We start from the raw sequence: 23,500 nt of genomic DNA on the forward strand, positions 1-23,500 counted from the left end.
ATAAAAGACTATTAAGGAACAATTCAAAAATGGTCTCTGCTTTAATTTTTGCTCTGTACCTCTCATTCTAGTTCCATTACTCAGTCATTTTTAATTCACTTAGAAATGAATTCCACTCAATTCACACAAGGTGAGCTGGTTTTGGTGTGTTAACAGTTTTGTCCTAGGACACAAGTTTTAAGGATTTTTTAGTGCCAGCTGGCTCTTCCTAAGCTTACCCTTGATAGATGCTCATTCATTTCCTTAAAGTGTTATTAGGGAAACCACGTGGTATCCAGTTTGGAATTGTGCATGCATCTAAATTAGGGGAAGGCTACTGTAATTAGCTTTAAAGCAAGGCTGCAGGTCAAACCAGAATTTGGGGATAGCACAGCTGTTTCACACAGGCAGCTTTGTTGTCCATGCCTGCAAGCCTCATGCTAAACCATGCTTTACTGGAGGGTGAAGGAAAGTTCCTCCAGGAGATGAAATCACAAAAAGTGTCGTATAGTAAAAGAGTCACAATCCCTGAAATCAGTCCAACCCAAAAAGTCTTGGGTAAAACGTACACTCAGCCTTTTAAAAGCGACCCTAGGGATCAAATTGTCTCCTGAAAACAAAATTGCTTTATCAACTGCAGGAAAAAAAACCACAAATTGACTCACACACAGGAGATGTAGCTGGGCACTAAGCTGCAATTACGATCAGTGCAACAAAAACTGGAGCATTAGAATTGCCACTCACATATTTATTAAGCTGAAATCACTGCCGTGCACCGGCTGCTGCCGCCGGGCTGTAGCTTTTCATGTGCAAAGTTCACCCGCAGAACAATGGGAATGAAACGATCCCAGATGTGCTCTGAGCACAGTATTGGGTTGCACACCTTCGGCAGCGGCAGGCAGGGCAGCCCCGCTGCGTCTGCACCTTGGGAGCACGACTGACATCAGCCCCTCATCCCCGGCGTGCAGGACAATGGAAAAATGTCAAGTGAAAAAAAGCCCTGCAGATACTTGGCTCGTTCAGGTGTGGTGTTAAAACCCTGCCAAAAGGACTTGTGTGTGATTTATCAGCGTCACACTCCGGCCAAAGCTAAAAACCAGACTTCACTGCCCTGTTAATTTTGATACAGAAAACAGAGAAAGTTTTAAATAATGCTGTCCAGCTTAAAAGAAAACAAAAATCGAAGCTGCCATAATAGCTGTGAGTGGATCGTGCTGTTTGAAGGGGGAATTGAAATTTTCTGCTACATAGCTAAAAATTCAAACATCCGGCTTTTTGTTAAATGCATCTAAAGCAAATCACACCGTGTTTTCCACGGGTCTGCTGGGAGCAAGGATTAGTGTTGCAACTGTAGCTGCTTGACTTTCCAGAATATTGTATTTTTACCAATCCAAAACCATTTTCTTCTCATTAAGTAGCAACTCTCCCAAACCTGCTGTATGGAAGAATTTGGGACAGTTTAAGTGGCATCTCCATTACTGGAACCACCAGGGACCATTTCTCACAGGGGTTTGACGTGGGCTGCCAGACCAATATTCAACAGGAAGAAACCTCAATGGGCTGTATTTGTGTATGTTATTGAACACTTATTCTGTGCAGACAAAGCAAAATGTGTCCCAGCCAGGTGTAACTTCCCCAGCAGCTCTGCTGGCAGGCAGTGCTTAGTGTGCAGTCCTGCAGGAAGGCAACTGCCAGCATTTGGTCTTGCTGCTCTTACAGAGACCTTACAGCCCTGCTAGAAGGAGGAAAGACTCTGGCAGGGCCAGCTCTGCTGGAACAAGTTTTTTCTCCGGGGTTAGAAGTATGACACATGCAAAAAATTATACATTGTGTTTAATATATGTTTAGACACGGAAGCATACATGTAGAACACCTATAAAATACATTATGCACGTATATTTTAATATAAATACACATATAAATAAGTACAAAATCCTCTCTGCTTTCCTTTTCACACGTGCTTTATATCCTTGGAATGTAACGACCACTGAAGCAACAGCTTGCAGATGCTTCTGTACATCAACAGCAGAGTCTGCCAGGCCTTCACCTCTGTCGAGATGTGGCCATCTGGCCAGTAGGACCATGGAAAAAGTTGTTAAATATGACAAGATCCAAGACTCAGGAATTCACATATACCTTGGAATTGTCAGATTTCTGTCAGACTCACTGAATCACAGTGAGGGGATGGGACTTGTGCAGACTCATCCACAAAGCCCATCATTGATGTGACTACAGCACTGTGGGCTGGCAGTGTATTTCTGCTGCTTTCCTTGAAAAGGGTTTTGTGGTTTTTTTTTTTAATGATGTTTATACATAAATCTGCTGAATGCAAAATCCCAGGCAGGTAAGATCTGTTTTCTTCAGAAATATAACAATGGCTCTGATAACACTAAGTTTGAACAAAACATATGAGCTCTTTGGGAGAAATAATAATTCATGCAACTTGCAGTGTGGGGAAAAAAAAAGCAATTGTAATTCTCAGCTGTAAGGTTAAAACCATCTCCTCTAATTGCACAGCAACACCTGCATTGCACCACCTCAGGCAGCTGCAGCAAGTGAATGCTCACACCCATAAAACACTTGGCAGTGCTGCCACAGCAGCAAAGCTGGTCAGCTCCCATCACCAAGCAAAGCCCTCACACCAGGCAGGGACAGGCAGCCTGGCACCTTTGCGCTAAGGAAGGTGATCCAAAATTCATCTCCAGCAGAAGTTGCCTCAATCTGCCTGCCAGAGCAATGTGCTTCCATTTGTGTGCTATTAAACCACCAACATGCTGACATGCTGGGTCTACCTAAACTCCTGCAAAAAGGGCAATTAAGTGGCTGCTGCAGTGTAGGGGGAACAATTTTTACTCAGAGAGCCCCATGTGTTCCACAGCAGCTCTTTCTAGGGGCTTGCACAGATTTTCTCCTGAGTCCATACTCCAAACTTTTAAGTATAATATTTGGCATGGTTGGTTGTTAAGGGGAGATGTTTACACACACCCCCTAAAGGTGTGACTTTTGTAAACACCAAAATAGCATCAATTCTGCTGCTGCCCAAACTTTATTAATTGGTATGAATTCTAGAAAACATTATAATTGATTTTTACATTTACATTATAATGAATTTTTACATTTTGTACACTTAAAAGCTGCCAGTGGTATGCAACAGACTGAAAAAAAACCAGGCTGGAAAAAAAAGCATCTTGCTTTGTTATTTTGATTAAAACCTCTTCTGCTACTTTGCTAGTGTGACCCAGGATTTTGAAAGCAAGTCTCTGCTCCCAGGACACCTTTTTCTCTAAAGCTTGCCCTATCCTCTCAGAGGAAAGGTGAGAAAAAACAGCTCCCTGGCTGCTGGGGGAAGCTCTTCTCCATCTGGAAACAGTACACCTGAGTGAGCAGAATTTACTACATTTAACAATTTGATTAAAAAATAAATTTTGCTAACAGGGACAGATCAATTGGTATCCCAGGCAAATTGGGAGGAACCATAAGGAAATGGCCCATTGGACATCAGAGGCAGGTCTGGCTGCAGAAACAGGGCTGACAACTCCAACACAGGTAGATCACAGATGCACATTCCAGACAAGAGAGGACTTCTCCTCTCCACCCAATTTAAGGTCGCTCTCTTCCTGGCAGGCCAGCCAGAGTAAAGCTAACACAAATACCAAAGCATTTAGAAAAATGGCATTTTAATGTGTAGTGGTAAGGTGACAAAAGAAACAAACCATTTATAGAGCGTTACAGAAAGAAATGCGCCTATTTTTTTTAAGCATCCAAATGAAAAACGTGAGCAAACTCTTAAGAGGCGTATTCTCTTCTTAAAACTCATATTGATGATATTGTTTATGTCTAGGAAAATCTGATTAGCACAAGTGATTTGGCAACTCCAATTCTAAAGCTGTGAAAAACAGGCTAAAAAAGCCATAAAAGTATGCTGTGATCTCTAAACCCAATATAATTGGGCAAAGACAGATCTTCAAGTTGCTGTGCTACAGCTCTGAATCCAACTGAAGATCTTTTCCTGACCCACAGTCAGGGAACCAATTCACAGAATTAGCAAATAACTTCCAACACTTTAAGAAAAAAGTCGATTTCTTCCCCAACCGACTCACCAGTGCTTGTGCCATCTAGTGGCCCCTTTCTTCAGGTGAGTACCAGGGTTCTTTATCAAAAGCCTTTAGCTAGGCTGCTTCTTTTATTACTTTAAATGAAAGGCTAGACACCACTGCTGTCAAAGTATCATAGAAGAGAAATTCACCCTCTTCTCCAGATACCAGCCACCAACATGAAGCACTTGTCCCAAAAAGGGACACGACAACACAACATTTTCTCTTTCTTCAAAAAGACCTTGTATCCCCTTCAATTAAACCTCTAACTAGCACACAGAGAGAAGTAACAGTTTACATAAAGAAAATTGATCCTTTAGAGTAAAACAGCTCTCCTCATTCTCAATTATTTAGGTCTGAAGGACCCCTGCTTGGTTTTTCTGTATGTTTTATTAGAAAAAGTACAACTATAGCTTCAATTTGGGTTCTTTTGCCTCTAAAGCCTTGGTTGCTAGTTCCACTCTCTCTTTTAACAAGCTAGCTTCTTCAGCACTCTTTTGGGCTTGGGCATGTTTCAGTAAGAAGTGGGTGAGGAAGAGTTTCAAGCCTTCCCGCAGCATTTGCAGTTTGGGGTTGTCAGATATCCTGTAAAGATACAGATCAAAAATATCATTTAGTCTTCCTCTGTTTCAGAAGTTTCTTCATTTTATCATCCTCCTCAAAAAGAGCTGCAGAAAAAAATCCAACCTATAAAAGAAGTTTTATTGAAGAAGCTTTCAAATTACCAAGTCTACCTTGGTTTGGCAAACAGCCCAAACACGACATACAACTGGCCTCAACAATAAAATGGAATATTGCAGCCTAAGGCTTGCTTTATGTAAACAATTACATTACAGCAAAGAACAAGGCAAACTCTGTGTTCAAGCTTCCTTCTGTTGCTGCATGACAACTGAAACATCACCACCTAATTTTTTCAAACTTTATGTGATATTGCAAGACTTATCCAGTCAAGCCTTAAGCATCTCTAAGGATGTAAATTTCCCAGCCTCTCCAGGCAACTCTGTTCCATACCAAAAAAAAGATTTTTCAGAGAACATTGATAAAAAACCCATTAAAAATACCCCAAACATTTGCCTCTTTAGTATCACTTTCTTTTTCCTTTTTAAGATGCATCCTAGCAATGACAGCTGGCAGAGTGAATCCCACTGCACACAGGAGGTACAGCAATAAGGGAAACAGGGAATTACAGAGCTCTGCTCATGAAAATCCTATGACCAAAATGATCCATTGAATATCTGGAAGCCTTATTTTATATAACACAGTTGCATCTCTATCAGAGCCTATACCACCACACATATGACACACTGGCCCCACTCAGCCAGGAAGAGCTCACATTTTAAGGGATGGAGGGCAGATGTGTGGAAAAGGCACAATGCAATTCAAACAAAATAGGCAAACTTTTTATCTTCTTAATTACTACTAAACAAGGGTTCTCTGGAGATGCCAGTGACCACTTACCTCATAAAAATGTCAGTAATTTCTTCCTCATCTGCTTTGGTTAACAGCGTGCTTAATACCTGTCGTAAGAAACGGACTTTGGGTTTGTCCAGTTCACTGAATTCAATTACCTGACAGACAGAGAGGGACAATTAGAGTAATTCAATTATTTCAAACAGCTGGGCTTCTCTCCTAAATGAAGAACTTTAAGCACACCAACTGGCCTCTGCATGTACTGAGCCTTGAGTCTAGCACAGAATAATTACCTGAGAAGGCTGCCTCCAAAAGCCAATCAATAATGAAAGCAAAGAACCTTCCAAGGAATAGAAGTCTACTGGTACCAGAATACCAGATGTCCTTTCTCAATTAGATAAATACTTTGTAAGTACCTGGCACAATCTGTTTAATTGCCTGTTTAATACATTCCAGTTACTCTTCTAATAGAATTCTGTGGACTACCCATTCTGAAATCCAAGAAATCTACTCAGCACTTTCTTGTCTAATAAAAACAACATCAGCTAAAAACCATAGCACAAAAACCACTGGCAAAGCCTGCTAATGAAGGGGCTTCAGTTCCAACTCTGGATACACTAAAGGAAATAATCTCTCAACTGCTCTAAATAAAGAAATGTAGACTTTCTCTATGCTTGGGTGACCACAGGTTCCCTTCCCCAAATGACAGCATTACCATTATCAATTGGAACAATTTGGTAATTTTAAAACAAGTTTGTCTTAGTATAATCAGCTAAAGTACCAGATAAGTAACAGAGAAAATATGCCTTCCATAGAACGAGCAAATGCAGGGAAAACACAGAAGGATTTGAAAAGAAAACACACCAACCTTGAGAACTGAAAGTGGCAGTGATTTTGTCCTTATTAAGTGAGCCAGCAGTGAAACCAAGTTGGAGATGGCAGCAGCTGACAAGTTTTCTAAGTCTCTGATTTTGTCCCAAATACTAAACTGAAATGTCACCTAGGGGTCAAAGGTAAAAAAATAATCCTACAAATCAAGTGGCTGTTTAATTGAGTAACAACATAACAAACCTTTTGACCTTGTATTCTTTATAAGCTCTCCTTTAATTAACAGAAATGCTTGATCAGACTGTTCCAATTATTTTAAAATGCATAAAACAGAAGAAATAAAACATTCAGCATTTCATTTCCTATTCAGATCTGACCATGAATATGCCTAACTGAATGCTTAGCCATTCCAGCAGAATTTTTCCTTGGGATCAAAATCCTAACAAGCATGCACCATTCTCAGGTATTCAGTAAATCTCTTCCTAACCACAGTCATGACACAAAACCAATGAAGCAACAGATTTGTCTTTACCTGAAATCTTCTTTCATGTCCACAAAACTTGTTAGCCAAAAATGCATAGAAGGGGTTGAATGTCTTCTCCTGTAAGCAGCAGTAAAGGATGACATGAACTATTTCTCTCTCCTGCTGATCTTTCAAGCCAAGCCTAAAATTTAGCAAGAAATTGAGAATCATTTTGTAAGGAAAAACTTGCTGACACAAAGTAAGAGCTACAGTCAACATCTGAGAGGAATACATTAAAATCTTTCCAAACATCACATTAAATTTTACTTGTTACAAAGTACCTATGAAGTCTTTAAAACTCCTAATGGACTCCAACCTGTTGGCTAAACAAGTATCCTGGTACGACTCTGTGGAAATGCTGAAGCATTATGGGTGTTAAAGGAAGAGATGCAAAAGTAAGACCTCAAGAAACATTAGTGGAATGATAAAAGTATTATCATTACCCAGGGAAGGAAAGGTATCCCACTCCATGTTGGCAGCTCTCCATGAACAGAAGAGAGGGCACAGAGCAGCAGTGCAGTAGCACTGCACCCACAGATACCACTACAAGGGTTAAACTGTGAAACAAAGGCTAAATAGTGAAACAAGAACTGTAGGGTCCCATTGTGATAATCTCACACATGTACTTATGGTCATAGGAGGAAAACCAGCCTTTGGATCAGTGCAAGCCTATTTGGAGAAACATTTCCAGGGCCCTTGACTTCTGTGGTACTTAGTAAGGATAAGAAAACATTCTTAGATTTCTTAGATGTTTTTCTTACTTGGTGATATGAATTTTTAAATCTCTGGGTCAAATCCATGATACCTAATACATGAAATTCATTTTTGTTTGATAGCAGCCTAAGAGGATACAGTCAGTGAATTCAAAGCACCTTAAAAAAAAAAAGCCTGGAGAAAACAGCATCTGTCTATGTACCTATCTAATGTTGGCTGCTTCAGCATGAAGGCCAAGGACTGAGCAGCCTTCCCACTCCAAGAGCTGACCAGTGTAAAAGAGGGCTGAGACACTCTGGCATGGGATGGTGACTAACTCACAATGCACCTGGTCTGTGAATAATATGATTTAACTTCCTAAGCATTAAAACCAATTAAAATGAAAAATGCATCATATTAGAATTTGAAAAATATCAACTCATTGCTTCAAGTTCAAGTTTCACAGGGCATTAGTACAACTCAAGAGTACTTTCTAACCAAGTTTGACTCCACTGGTATTTGCCTTACTTGGTCATTACTTGATCCAATTGGTCAAGTTGATGCCAATTGGTTGATTGCCAGTTGATGAGTTGGTCATTACTTGATGCCAATATCCCTCCTTTGTACACACCTCCAGACATCTGCAGTGCATGCGACCACAGACACCCCAGATGAACAGAGAAAACACTGCTGTTCAGCCCAAACTCCCTAGAATTTAAAGTTTTACAGTAGGAAAATCTGGGATGCTTTCTAGGCTAAGGAGCAGTAAAAATTGAGAAGTCTGCCCTTCCAAAAAGGGTCAGTACTAGAAGTGCTGTGTCTGTGTCATAACCCACCTGCTCTCCCATCAGCCAAGATCCATCTGATTTCTGAGCAACAAAAGGTTTTTTTTTAACAAGTATACAGGTTTTCAGCCATCAGATTTGCATTTAATAGATGACTTGGGAAGCTACACTGCAATCACTAGTTTGGCATAGTCTCCTTTTACTTGTTCCTCATCACTCCTATCATGACTTGCTTATTTAGGAAATACTCATGTTGCCAGAGTTGTAACCAAATGACAACACTTGGATATTCAATTTTCTTCCTACCTTCACTTCACAGAACTAGAACTCCTAAACATCTAAAATGTAACAGTCTGGACTGTCTTTCACTGCTGAGCTTTGTCATAAACCTGTGTAGATTTCATAAGCCTGATATTCTTTGATAAAGAATGTGAAACCACCTCATTCATGAATAATGATCCAATTATTCATGAGTTACAGTATTCCCATGGACTTCTATATCTTGATCCTGCTGTAAATGGGCTAACTGCCTCTGAAGCAGTTTGTCACCAGCAGAAGCCTGCCTCCAAGTAGGTTAGTTATCATCAGCTGCAGCCCAAGACTAGCATTGCCTTCAGATCAAAAATTGCAACTCTTAAATCCCCTTTTAAGTCAGTTCAAATTATATTAGTAGATACACTCACTTTGGTAGTGAGTATTTAGCAAGAAATTGAGAATCATTTTGCAAGGAAAAACTTGCTGACATAAAGTTATCCTGAACTGCACATCTCACTCCAACAGAATAGCTGAGCCTTTCATGAGTGGCCCAGTATTTTCTGAGATGTGAAGTTTCTCAAATTCTTTATGTCTACAAAATAACTTCAAAAATTGCCTCTCCATCAAACTTTAGCAGCATTCATTCTCCCTCCTGAGTGAAACTGTGGTTTGTGAAGGTGTGGCCTTTCAGCTGATGAAGAGCATCCAGTCTCACTCTCTGCTCTTTGTCACCAGAGATGTTCCCAGCCCTCTCTCTTCACTGACACCTCTGCAATCACTGAGCCACTTCAGGGAGCTGTTCTGGCTTCCAACTAATACTTTCATCTGCAGTAAGAAGTAAAGGGACTAGAAAAACTATAGTAGCCTGAATTTCAAGTAGTTCAAATTATCCTTTAACCACACCTCAACTCTGCCACAGAACTAGCAGCAGATGAATCAACAAGAGCAGTTAAAATATTTCTTTATATGCTCTTCCTCATGAGACATCAAACATACAAACACAAATTCCCATACACTCTGGAACACATGTTCACATTGAAGCTAATTCCTTCACTGACAATTATGTGTACTTTCCATTATACTCTGCCAGATGTGGGCAGATTTAAGAATTCCTCTTTTTGAGTTTCCTGTATAAACATCAGTACCAACAAACACCAGGCAGCCTGCAGAGAGATTTTCTGCCAAGCCCATATGTATTCAGATTTGTGTACTAGCTTATATAGCACAGATGAGAGTCAAGTCCAATTTGCAAATTGAGCTGCCAGGTCTTGGCAAGAGCTGCAGCAGCAGCTAATTTCTTTTAATTGAACAGGCCATATTAAGATATTGGAATGACTCCATCACAGTCTTAAGTCCAAGCTGTGTTTTGCAAAAGTGGCATTTAATCAAATATTAGTTGACTTTATTACAAAGTCTGTTTTGGTTTGGTAAGCAAATTAAATAATTGCATGCCATCCTGGTAAGACAATACCCTTGAGTTACAAGGCTGAGACAGAAAAGTTCAGACCTGATCTCTCCCCTCGCAGTTCCTACAGACTTGCAAATAATATTCTGACAAACATAAGGAATAGCTTGATTTGAGCTCTTCCCTGATCACATCTTCTTCTGAAGAGCTGCTTGTCAAGGGGTAAGGGAACTAGTCTTTGTGTGAAGCAAACCCAAAGCTAATAAATTCTGCAAGAGGGAAGTGGAGGTGCTAGAACACTACCAGGTCATGCAAGCATGGGCAGAGATGGCTTAACAAGGTGGCAAGAAGTCAAAGAAGTGGCAGTAGTACAGAAATCACAGCAATCTAGCAAAAAACCCAAGAGATGTTCTACAAGGGCTTCTGGTCTGCCTCTGTAAGGAAACAAGGCTGCAGCAGCCTTCCATCCACTCTGCTGGGATACACAGCTCCAATGCAAAAAGACACAGGCTCCTCACATCAAAAGATGCTGCAAATCACAGTTACAGCCAGGAGTGACAACAACAGGCTTGCTAATCCTTTCCTCTGACTGCCAGTCAGCTCTGCCTGCCCCCATTAATCCTTACACCAAGGTTCTGGTCCCTTCTCCTACCTGTTTTCTCTAAGTGGATTCCTAGCTATGCACTTCTTTTAACTGCATTATCATCTGAATGTTCTGAAGCCCAAACCAGAAATGCTGCATTTACAACCTGTTTTTAGTTTAGGGCTGATTTCTGTACTTACTTCAGAAGTTTTTCAAAGGCATCCATGAAGTCTTCACTCGTCATCAAGACACAAAAAATACTTCTCCTGATATCAGTGTTCATTCTCAGCTTACGAGCAAGCTCCATTATTTTTGAACTCACCTGAAAATAAAGTTATATGCTATTTTGTTTTTGTTTGCCTTAAAAAAAGCTATTTCTGTACAGCCTTAAATAACACCATCAGTGAAGCTCTCCAATAAATCATTAATCACCCATCCAAAGGTCCTGAGCTTTTGTCCAGAGGCACAGACATCATCAGGAGCTTTTTCAACTATGGAAATACATTTTAATCTACTTTAATTGTGCCAATTAATTTTAAGACATACTTCTTTAACATAAGTAATTCACCATGACCATCTCATCACATTACTTTTGGAATCAGCTTGGATATATGCCACAGACAGACACCACAACCTGTCAGAATTCCTACTAGCAAATCTGCTGTTAAATCAAGTCTTTTCTTTCACCTTAGCAATTCCACAGGGTAAGAAAAAACAAGCCATACCATATTTGTAGTAACAGCTGTTATGAAGCACATGAGTATAATGTTTTAAAAAAGCAAAGAGCAGAATTTACAGTCCAAAAGCTTGGTTGTATGAGAACACATGAAGGTTTTTCTGGTGGGCTCTGAAATGAACTTACCGACATGTATGAAAAATCTTCATGAGCTCAAAAACACTTAGACTTTTCATTTGGATTTACCTTTCCTATGTGCAGCTTTTGCTGAGCTTGGCTTTTGGTATCAGTGATCATTGGTGCTCCACTCCAGGATGAGCCCACGATCCACCAGCGACCGACCTGGTCAGCACTGAGGAGAGACTCCAGGGACACGCGGAGCTGGGTGTCTTTTCCTGAACCACTGCTGTGAACCTTGAATAACAAAACAAAAGTAAAAACCACAAAAGCTTTTATTTGAAACCTTTTTTTTCTCTTCTTACAGACCACAACAAATACTTTAATCGCTTTAAATTGTTTTAAAATAAAAACTTTAAACATATAAATTCATATCTTCATTAAGGTCTTCCCATGTTTTCTCCCTAACCTTTGTTTTAATCAGCAACCTGAAAAGAATTTACAAGCTTTCTATATGATGTAATTTTTTAAATGCATAAAGTTGCATAAATCTACATGTAGAAGCTCTTGGTTTTTTATTTGAAAAAAGAGATACTAATCTAAAAAGTAGACATCTTCCAATCACAAAGTCTGATTAGAATTCAGAGGATGCTGACATTGCAGCATCCTACAATCGGTGGTCATGATTTCCCTTTTGAACACTTGTGACTACAAGTAATGACACAACAAACTGCCTTATGTGTTGTACAGTTAAATAACAAAAATTTTAAACTCTGAACAAAATAAGAATTTTCAACAACACAGTCTAGAAGTGCATCAGAAGGACTGCAAAAATTTAAGAGAGGAAATCCTACAGAACTAGGTTATCTAGCTTGTTTTTGCCTGGCCTCTTAAGCTGATATGCACATCCTGCACCGATAAATTACTTTCATCCCTTTTATACTGGGTGTTCTAGACAAACTGCCCATTCTGTCAAAAAAACCCCAAAAACCAAAAAAAAAAAAAAAAAAAAAAAACCACCAACAAAAAATCCTCAAGAAAGCTGACATCCAACACAAATAATTCCTCCTGGATTAAGAATAACAAGGCTACACCAGCCAAGAAAGTTCTCACCAGAGCTCTCTGCAATTTGCGGAGTCTTTCAACTGGCTCAGGATCATAGCCAGGGATCTTCCGCATGTCGTTGTTCCTAAGTGCCAGCATCGTCTCCAGCATGAACCGAACCTGTTGGGGAAAGAAATAGTTCTGTCAGTTCTAAGCTGTGGGTTTATTATATAAAGTAGAAGAGTGTACTTTGAAATTACTATGCTGTAAGAATAAGCAGCTCAGCTGCCAATATACACCAAAATTTAAATAAAACATGTTTACTTTTATCCCTATTGCATTAATTTGTAACTGTGCACAAGCTTCATCTGCTAAACACCTATTTTTTTAAGTGTATAAAGTATCATGAAACAGAAAAACTGTCCATTGCATAGGACACAAACCAGTCCTGTCCCACCCATCATGAGCATTTTGGCACCTGTGTCTTAAGAACTAATACAGAAAGACAAACAAGAAGAATGCAAATAATTAAACGTCACAGTATTGGTAATTTAGAACCTGAATAGAATGTAGCAGAAAACATTTCTGTAAATTAAACAATATATCCAAGTACTTATTACAGGATGTTGAGAATATGAAATCTTTAGAACAAACACATACCCTTGTCTGATCCTGGAATTTCTTCTCTGCTGTGCTTGCTTTCCTCTGGGCTACAGTGATCAGTTCTTTCAAAGCCAATGCATCATCTTTTCTTAAGGAAAAGCCCACATTTTTCAGAAGAAACAAAATCAGCTCAATCTCTTTTTCAGTGAAAGTGCTAACAAGCTTTTTCAGAATATCAAAGATCAGCAGGCAATGAACCACATGGAAGTTATACAGATGAGCAATCAAGGCAAGAAGATTTTCACATTCCTTCCCTTCAGCATCACTTTTACAGAGTTCATCAAATTTCTTCACCACAGCTTCCAAAAAGTGAGCACCGACCTGGCAACATATCCATTAAGGGAAAAAAAAAAAATCCAGCAGTTAACTCTAAGTAGATTTTACAGACATCTGTAAAAGTCATTTTTGGGTCACTGCCACTATTAACTTTAAAGAAATACTGTTGCTCCTTTCAACCAATAGGGATGTTCTACATTTACATACACAAATATTTAAGTGGTGTGACATTTTTGTAAAAGTCTTTGTTATTTACACCTCATATTTGACATCCAGTTGCCTTTTAAAGCCCATGCAAGAAAAACAAATATTATGAACATACCGTACACACACCCCAGCATTTATTTATAATATTCATGGACACATATTAGCATCTTTCCAGATGTCAGACTAGCATGCTGTTGCTGCTAGTCATTCATCCAGGAAAAGCTGCATGTCAAAAAGCAAACACATTCCTGAGTTTGGCATTCCAGAACAAAATCCTTAATGGAAGGATAAAACATAATATTGTGAAAAAATCCCCAAAATACCAAGTTTTCACAGTTGCTGAGAGTAAGGTGCAGCTGCTTTTGAAGTGGGGATAATTCTTAGACGTTTGTCAGCAGTATAGCTGGGAAAAGAAATTTTGGAATAGATTTATTTCTGAAGAGAAAACTGATGCTAAAGGCTGCAATTAGAAAGCCTATAGGCTCTAAAACACAGGGAGGTAATGAATACATTGCTGCTAATTAAGACCCTCACCCATTATTACTTTGCTAAAATCTGCTGACCTTGAGAAAACCAGAAGTCTCAGCAGCAGTACTGACCTGCATTACAAGCCTTGACCCAACTTGGGTGTTAACTATCCAATGGCTGCACAAATTTATAAACACGGGGCCACTTCTGAATTGCTCAACCTAATCTTCACTGCAGCTGTACTGTCACATTTTCATGTAATGCATATTGTACATTTATTTTACAGAAACATTGTATTTGCAGTCAGAACTGCCTTCAAGCAGCAAAGAGGGGCAAAAGAAAAGTTTAATGCCAAGGCCACATGGAAAAAGTTGCTTTAATTGCATCCATCTGATATTTAATATGGTTTCAGAGCCAGCATTCAGGCCACAGTATGACAAACTGAAAAACTTGCATTAATACATCTTTTGCATTGAGATGTGGGGGGAAGAAAAAAGAGTAATCTAACAGGAATACACTGCTGAAACAACTTTGTTTCCTGACAGACATTTAACTGAAATTAGCTAAAATATTCCCTTTGACATCAGGAGCTTCAGCATCAGCTTGGGCAAGAGTGATTTTACCTCATTCATCAGGCTTAAAAACACAAAATCCCCTTCAAAAATTGCCATGCTTTTTGAAATTTTTAATATTCCATGTTATAACTACTTAATTCCACTGATGACTTGCATGATTTGCTTAGAAAAGAAGTTTATCCACCATTGTAAAAGGATTCCTGTAGTTGCAACACTTTTCTTATCTGGATATACATAGTTCAAAAACAATACCCTCATGTATTCATGAGAACAGAAACAGATTAGTGTAACTTAAGGGAAGAGAAGCTGAAGGTTAGAAACTTTTCTACTGGTTACAGAAAGATTGTGATGAAAAAATGATGGGTTTATAACGGACTAGTGGTAACTCATGGAGATAAAATCAGAAAAAGGAATGGATTTAGACCCTTTCACTTGAGGAAACCTTGCAAATAAGCCAAAAAAACCTGATGAAACTCAACTAAAGATGCTTGTCAGTGCCACACAGTTAAAAATTACAAGGCAATTCAAACAAAATGTCAAGCAAAACACACTACAATATGTATTATTATACAAAATTTGTCCCCAGCAGAAGAATTACCTCAATTCCTACATTATGATGAAGGATGCTGACCAGAAGGACGTGCTCCATCAGGAGTCTTGCAGGCATGGCAACTGCAGTAACACAGGCATTCATGAGAATGTCTGTCAGAGTGTCATTCATGTCCTTTCTGCTGTTGGCCATGTAGAGCTCTTCCATCTGTCCACAGATGGAGGACAAATTTGGTTCACTCAGCCTATGGAGGAAAAAAATCCTATGTTCACTCTTCTCCTTATATGGTTCCACAATTTTGAATTCATCCAACAAACAACTATTCTTTTTAGAGAAACTAATTTGACCTAAGAAGAAAAGATTGAAGATTGATAAGATAACTGGAAGGAACCTTTTGTATTTTTTTTGTGTTTACTAAACTAAAAAAGTACAGTACATTTAATTCTAGTGTAGTTTAAAATAATACATGTAAAAACATGTTAACAACAGGATTTACAAATCACTGTCAAACTGCTTACTGAGCAGATTTAATACAAAAAGAGACTGGTTTTAGCAGTTTTAACTGTGGCACATCAGAGTCTTTGAAGAAGTTAAGTATGAAAATAATTCATACTTTAGAATATATGGTATATCTAATTTCAAATGACTGAACAAACTCTAGTCTATGTTTTATAGGTAACAGATGAAAATTGCCAATAGATTTCTGATTTAAAAAAACCTCTAAAATTGAAATGAATGTCAATTTCTTTTTCTATTCTGCAGTACTTTAACCTAGAAAGGGTTGGTCCTCCTCAGCTGTAGTGTTGGAGAAATTTAATTTATTTAAAAAAACCCAAATTTAATTTATTAAAACAAACCAAAACCTGTTTTCTTTTGATTTTTTTTAAATAAGCATACTCCAACTGACACTTAGTGAATTATACCTAGCACTTGCAGGGAACTGCTGTGTGGAACCCAGCCCAATCTTAAATTTATTTTCTAGATTTTTCAACATCTATAATGACTAACTTTGAAGAATTTATACCAATAAAGATAATTATTCTTAACAATAGCAGACATGATTGCCAACTTAAAATCAGTTTGTGAAGAGAAAAGTCACATCCTTGCCACCTGGGCATGAATGATGAGCATTGTCACATTGATCCAGAAAGATTAATGACTTTCCTCATTACACTACCTATTAATGAGGCCATTCACCATTTTCTTCAGTCTTCCCAATTCTTCTCTTTTCTTGTCATCTAGTGTCTCCTGCGCTTTCCTTATTTGAGGAGGAACATACTTTGTAGCACCATGATTATCACTCTTAGGCGGAAAACAAGAAAACAAGGTATCAGATGAGACCAGTATCTTAAAACACTTGAACACAAATATACATTTCTATTTAAGATTAAAGTGCCAAACTTTAAGTTAAGGATATATCATATCATCTAATAATCAACACCAAAGGATCAACATGAAGAAAAGAGGCAGGCAAAAAATTACCCTTTATGACAAACTTGACAACAGCAAAGCCCCTCTTCCCTAACTTTCTTTAAGTTATGGTCATTAAAACCTGGCATCTTAAGTCTTGGTTTTACTCAAGTTTTATTTAGGCCCATGAAGGCTGAATGCCCTGTGTGACCTCCTCTCCTCCACCCATTGAATAAGACCTAATACTGGCAGAACCTCTAAGATCATTCAGGAAGTAACATTTCAGCGTGTAACCGCTGCTGATTTCAACACAAGCTCTCTCTGCAGAAGGGCCTGATCATTTTCTCACACTCTAATGCCAGGGCAGCTCCTTTTATTTGAGGATTTCACACACAGCTCCCACATGCCTTGTGCTGTAGGGTATTCTCTGCCACCAGCCTGACTCGGTGTGGAAACCCAGGGCACTGGGAATATTTCTGTCTGCTGTGGAGTGTCCTGACCCCCAGGGGAGCACTGACTCTGACCCTCACTCATGGAGAAAGTTTCCTAGACTTCAAGATAGGCTAGAATCCAAAAAATTATGAAATAGATTATAGAGAGTAGTGTAGGTGTATCACTTGGTGAGAAATTTAGGTTTTGGGATTTTTAGTGTGTTGTGGATGGAAGCAAGATGGAAGGCACAGGGTGTCATCCTCAGTTTCTTCTTCACGCATCTTCTTTCTCCTTCTTCTTCATGGGTTTCGGTGGCATTTTCTAATTGGGCAGAAAAGTCTCCACTGGGGGCTCTTTGGGATCAGTTATTGGGTTAAAAGGGAAATAATCCAGGTGTCAGTTCTTAATTGGATAGTTTAGTCTTAAAAGACCTTGTAACAAGAGATTGTTGGCCATTGTGTGCCTTCTAATGAAAAGCTGCCAAACTCACAGTAGTGAGACTGTTTTACTGATCAGAAATAATAAATACTAGAGTCTGAACATGAAACTACTGTCTCAAGTGCCCTCAATCCAGACCTAGAGAAGCCGATGACCGGTACCCTGGGAACTGGGATCCCCACGCCTCGGGAACTCTCCCTCCACGTCTAACAAGTGTCTCCAGGACCTGGCAGACCCCTCAAGTCAACAGTGTCGCTGGGCCAGCTGCTTAGAACAAGGACAAGGCTCCACGTGGCCCGACTGGACAGTGAGCACCTGGGCTTAACAGTGGCGATGCAACTCTGCTCTCTGGTCAGGATGTGCTTTGGGAAGAAGGTTTGTGCTGTCTGAGCCGAGCCGAACATCCTACCTCTGCCTCCTCCTCCTCCTCGCTCGAGGGCTCGCTGGCCTCTGGCACCCCGTCCTCGGGGGACGAGCTCTCGCTCTCCCAATGTCCTTCCACGTCATCCGCCTCGGAGGGGTCTGAGGCGTCTTCCTGAGCCTCCTCATCCTCACCCTCCTCGTCGTCCTCACCATCCTCGTCGTCCTCACCATCCTCCTCCTTCCCCGGCGGGCGCTCCCGCGGCCCCGGCTCGGTGTGCTGCCGCTCGGTCTCCTCGTCGCTGCTCTCGCAGAGCTGGCTGAGCCCGGCCCGTGTGCCCAGCGCTCCCAGCACGTATCCCAGCCCGTCCCGCAGGAAGCTCTGCGGCAGCCGCTCGCCCGCGGGCCCCTCCTGCTTCTTGCGCCGCTTCCCGAGCCCCAGCTGCCGCTCCAGCCGCCGGATCTCCTTCTCCTCCTCCTCGTTGGCTTCCAGCAGGGCCCGTTTCCGCGCCGAGGTGGCTGCGGCGGCGGAGGGGGCCTCGAAGGCTGTCGATGCCGGTGCCGACACCGGCCTGGGCCGCTGCTTCCCAGCGGCGGGCGAAGCCGGGGCTCCGGGGCGGGCGGCAGGAGCCGGCTTGGCCTGGGCCGGCTTGGCCGGAGTGGGCTTGGCCGAAGCGGGTTTGGCCGGGGCCGGCTTGGCTGGGGCCGGCTTGGCCGGGGCGGTGGGAACCTCTACCAGCTCCCCGCGTTGGAGTCGGCGGCGGCGGCTCCGTTTTAGTCTGCGCTTCTCCTTCCTGGCGTCCCGGCGGCTCCTGCGATTGTACCTCTCGGAGTCTTTGAGCAGGGCCAGGGACGGCTGGCCGCCGGCCGCTTGCACGTAGTCCTGCACCGCCTGCCGCAGCCGGTCCAGTTTCCCGCCGCGGCGGGCGCGGGTGGCCTTCCCCCGCTTCATCCCGCCCGGAGCCACACCGCGCCTGGGCGCCGCCATGTTGGAGAGGGGCCGAGCTGCCGCTTCCGGCGCGCCGCCGCCATGCCGGGCACAGCGCCCCCTGCTGGGCGCGGGCGGCGGCGGCGCTGAGGGGACGGGACTGGGGAGCGCCGCATCGAAGGCGCTCGGTCGGTAGAGACGCCCTCGTTTGTGCGTATGTATTTAAGAATTACAGAATGATAGAATAAATTAGGTTGGAAAAGACTCCTGAGATCATCGAGTCCAACCTATGACCGAATACCATCACGGCGATTAGACCATGGCATTAAGTACAGTGCTTATAAAAACCTCCAGGGACCGCCGGGACTCCATCCACCACGTCCCTGGGCAGCCCATTCCTGTCACCCTTTCTGTGAAGAAATTTCTCCTGATGTCCAACCTGAACATCCTCTGGTGCAGTTTGAGGCTGTGTCCCCTATCACTTGTTACCTGGGAGAAGGTCCCGACCCCACCTGGCTACACCCTCCTTCCAGGTGGTTCTGGAGAGTGATGGGGTCACTCCTAAACCTCCTTTTCTCCAGGATAAACAACCCCAGCTCCCTCGGCCGCTGCTTATAGGATTTATGTTACAGACCCTTCACCAGCTTTGTTGCCTGTTTTTAGACATGCTCCAGAAAGAAAACGCAAGGCTTGTCCCTCTTACACCAGGGACTGGAGCAATTTGTCTGTCCCAGCCCTGGCTGTGATCACAAGGCTTCCCTGGGGCACGAGGCTCTCGCTGATGCCTCTTGAGGAGCTGAGGGACGCCAGCCCCTGGCCACCCCTCCACCTGCCAAGACCCACATTTCAAGCCCCTTCCAACACTGCCAAGCTCAGGTGTCCCTTCCTGAGTGTGCCAGAGCCAATATCCATGTCCATGGTCTGCCATAGCGGAACTTGGGGGTGCTGATGGATGACAAGCTGTTCATGGCTTTTCTTGTGGCCAAGAAATCAATGGGATCCTCAAATGCATTTGGAAGGGCATTGCCAGCAGGTCAGGGAGGTGATGCTGACTCTCAGCTCTTGTGAGGCACATCTGGAATGCTGTGTGCAGCTCTTGTCCTCAGGGCAAGAGAGACATGGAGCTCCTGGAGCAAGTCCAGTGGAGGGTACAAAGAGGATTAAAGGACTGGAGCATCTCTCTTATGAGAAAGGGCTGAGGGAGCAGGGCCCGTTCGGCCTCTAAAAGAGAGGGGACCTCATTAATATATTAATATATTAACGTCTATGGGAGGGTGCCAAGAGGATGGACCAGGCTCTTCTCAGTGGTATCAAGCAATAGCACAAGAGGAAATGGGCAGGAACTGATGCACGGAAGTTCCACCTAAACATGATGAAGAACTGTTGTGTATGGGTGACCATGCCCTGGAACAGATTGCCCAGAGAGGATGTGGAGTCTCCCTTACTGCAGGAATTCCAGAAGCATCTGGATGCAATCCTGTGCCGTGTGCTCTGGGATGACCCTGCTTGAGCAGGGAGGTTGGCCCACATGACCCACTGTGACCCATCCTGGCATTCTGTGACTGGTGCCAACTTCTCTTGGGGCATTTCCACCCTCACCAGAGTTCAGGATAAGGTGATGCTACTGCTGGGGCTTGTGTCCCTGCCACAGACATGCATCCTCCTGGCTCTGCAGAGCTGGTGACAGCTTGTCTGTCATCCATGTGATCAGAGGAAATTAAATGTCCCATGGCAGTTTGCTGCTGTCAGCAGGAAAACCAATTGGTCAGTCTTATTTTTAGTTTGTGCAGTGCTCCAGGCTTATGGAGCTGCTGGGTGTGTGCCAGTCATGTCTGGCAGATGACTGGAGTTCCCCAAAACACAGAATTTTCCCAAGTTTCATCGGAAACTGGGCAGAGGGAAGAATTTCTTGGCTGTACAAAGAGCCTCAAGATGAGCCTAGACATTAGCAGACATGAGAAAAACACAATGAAAGCCAGCACACATGAGCCAGTTTCAGAAAAAGAGTTGGTCTTGAATCTGCTGTGGGGCCAAATCCAGAGGAAGTCAGGTTCCATTTTGTTTGTAGTGGTACTCCTGACCTCTTTTGGACAATGAAGTACTGCACAGGACTTATATTTTGCCTGACAATTTAATATGGCTTTATTACTCAGAAGATTATTTTTGTCTTTCTCTGCATGTTTCCATATTCTCTGATTACATCATATGTCCTAGGTGACCCATGCCTCAGAAATTCAGCTTTCTCAAGGCTGATGCATAATGAATCTTTCATCCTCACTGACAAAATATGTTGCATTGATTTGTCAAGGCATTCCTTTTGCTACATTTTAAGCTATATATTATGTTGTAATTTATTGCCAGGCCACTCTTAATTCATGCACAGACAGCTCACATGCATTTTGCATCCTATTTATAGATTTATTGATAACAGTAATCCAGCAGCATGCCAGAATGCAAGATAAATACAGCTGAATATAATTTGAGAAATTATTAGGTGCTTTTAGAACCCTAAGATTTGCATCTTCCTTGTGTCTAATAATGTAATTTGTTAGTCAGGGAAAGAGAGCTTTCCAATACTGGGAAATTTCATGTATCTTCAAAGAGAGAAAATGCCATTATTTGCCTTCTTCAATAATTCATGTCACAAAGCAAAATGTGAAGAGCATGTATTTTGCTAAACCACATAATCCCAAATTTGGGTCAAAATAGTCATGTTACTTTTGCAAAATGTATGAATAGAATTATTATTACCTGGTTTTGAAGTAAAAATTCTTTCAAAGAATTAAAATAATATTTCAGACAAAGTATAAATATCATAGTCAAGAAAATGTAATATTTAAAGAAATACCAATCTGTTTAATAGACAAATCCAGCATTCAAATCTAGCAATGCCTTATCAAAAGAAATACATTACAACAAATATTTCAGATCCTATCCCAGAATATTGTGGTTCATTATTTTATATTTACCAATTTGGCTTTGCGTAACTGGTAAATACAGTCTTCTAAAGGTCTCAAATGTGAATAAACTAGAAACTCCTGCCAAGGACTCTTCCAACATTCCTGTGTTGTCTAAATACCAGAAAAGGCAGGAAATCCAGTTTCCATTTCACAAATTTCACTTTTAGATCTCTGCATCATGTGAGCATCACTTACCAAACAGGAATTTGGAGCTGAGGGAACATTTTGTAATTGTTCTTTGTTTGGACAGTGATCCCACATCAGAGAACAAGCCACGAGAGCAGGATACACATTTGCAATGAAATTGAGCATAATGGCATGATTCACTGGAAATGAAAGTTCATATAGAATTGTTGCTTCCTGCTGAGATAATCTTTGTTAGCAGGTTTCCTTTCCTATCACTTTATATTAATGGATTATTATTTCCCAGTTCTCAGCAGAATGAGCAGAATACAATTCCTTTAGCTGCCAGTCTGCTATTGTCTCCTGGTCCCCTCCCACATGCCATGAAAATGTGCCTTAGTGACTGCATAATGCACATAGGTAGATTCTGGCTCTTTTGTAATTTGCAGCTATTGAGAATATTTATCACCACAGGAAATATCAAAGCAGCACCAGAAAGACTTTTAGACTGAGCTCATAAGGGTGGCTCTTTGTTCTCATCAATGGAGAAAACAACCTGATTAAGGTAAGAACATGGCTTTAAATACAAAGCCTCTTTTGACTCTACAGAATAAAAACTTCTGGCCAGAATGAATTTATTCTGAGCAGAGAGAGCCTCCAAACAGTGCAAGTGACTCTGCTATGAGTACCCAGCACAGCATCCATCTACTGCCTCTCCCATGCCATATGTCACCACTGGGGTCAGCAGAACTGAAATTTGGTCTGTGCAAGGAGACTTTTCTTCTGGAAAGCATTTTCCAGCGTTTCAAGGCAGTACAAAGTTGCTGGTTCTTCACATGTGTTTCAGTCCTATCTATTGCAGAAGGCATTGGTGAAGAAAGTGGTTTCTGTAGTGCTTTAAAGATACATCCCCGTTGCTCTAAATCTTGGTGGGGGTTTTTCTGGTTGAGGGTTTGGGTTTTTTGTTCATTTTTTGGTTAGGTTTTGTGGGTTTTTTTTCCCCTATGTGTATGTACTAAGCAATTCCCACAGCCTTGGTCTATAGGCAGTTTGGCCAGGCATGCTGAAAACTGACTACACAGAGTCTAGAAAAATATCTGTTCTGGCACTTTCTCCCACATTTCCATCATCTTTGTACTTGACCTTGGGCTGGTAATTTATCTTCTCTCTGCTGCCTTTGTACAAAATGAGCTTCTGTCCATCATTCTGAGACTAAAGCCACACAAGTGGATCCTTCTGTGTCTCCAGGTTTGTTGGCTGAGGAAGTTCCACCCACAGCACCTCCCCTTGAGGTGTAATTCCTGCCTCTTCTCTGGGGCTGCCCCAACAGATTTGCTGACTGAAAGATTTGCTGAGTTTTTAGTATGATTTCTCTCTTTTAGTCCCTGAAATCAATGTCATTTGCATCAGTGCTTGCTGGTGATACTCTTTAAAAGAGATCTGCCATTAGTTTGAGCTCATTTAGGCTGTTTGATTGAGACTAATTAGAAAGTAACCATGAGTATTTCACATGAGGATGTCTGGAGCTTCCCTCTCTCCTCCAAAAAAGCAGAAGATGAAAGTGGAAACCTCAGCTGGCAAAACTCACATAGGGAGAAAATACATATTCACTGATTTTAATCATTAAAATATTTCAGTTCATTGGAAGGAAGGAGTGGGTACTAAAGGTTATTATTTAGATAAATGATCCAAAAGACAAGCATAAAAAAGACAGATAT

At 41.6% G+C, this 23,500-nt stretch overlaps 1 protein-coding gene across 1 annotated transcript; it reads right to left on the reverse strand.

Annotated features, from left to right (window-relative positions):
- Nucleotides 1-3,706: 3,706 nt before the first annotated feature.
- NOM1 (nucleolar protein with MIF4G domain 1) lies at nucleotides 3,707-18,759 on the reverse strand (the record flags this gene model as incomplete). The annotated part of the gene is made up of 11 exons (XM_084211400.1): nucleotides 3,707-4,658; nucleotides 5,532-5,641; nucleotides 6,352-6,483; nucleotides 6,844-6,976; nucleotides 10,756-10,877; nucleotides 11,478-11,645; nucleotides 12,462-12,572; nucleotides 13,053-13,376; nucleotides 15,180-15,375; nucleotides 16,309-16,433; nucleotides 17,821-18,759. 11 exons carry the CDS (start codon nucleotides 18,757-18,759, stop codon nucleotides 4,481-4,483), a joined length of 2,538 nt encoding a protein of 845 aa, XP_084067526.1. The 3' UTR covers nucleotides 3,707-4,480.
- Between the last annotated feature and the right edge of the window lie 4,741 nt (nucleotides 18,760-23,500).

The sequence above is a fragment of the Fringilla coelebs genome (genome assembly GCF_963513975.1).
Source record: "Fringilla coelebs genome assembly, chromosome: 1".
NCBI lineage: Eukaryota > Metazoa > Chordata > Aves > Passeriformes > Fringillidae > Fringilla > Fringilla coelebs.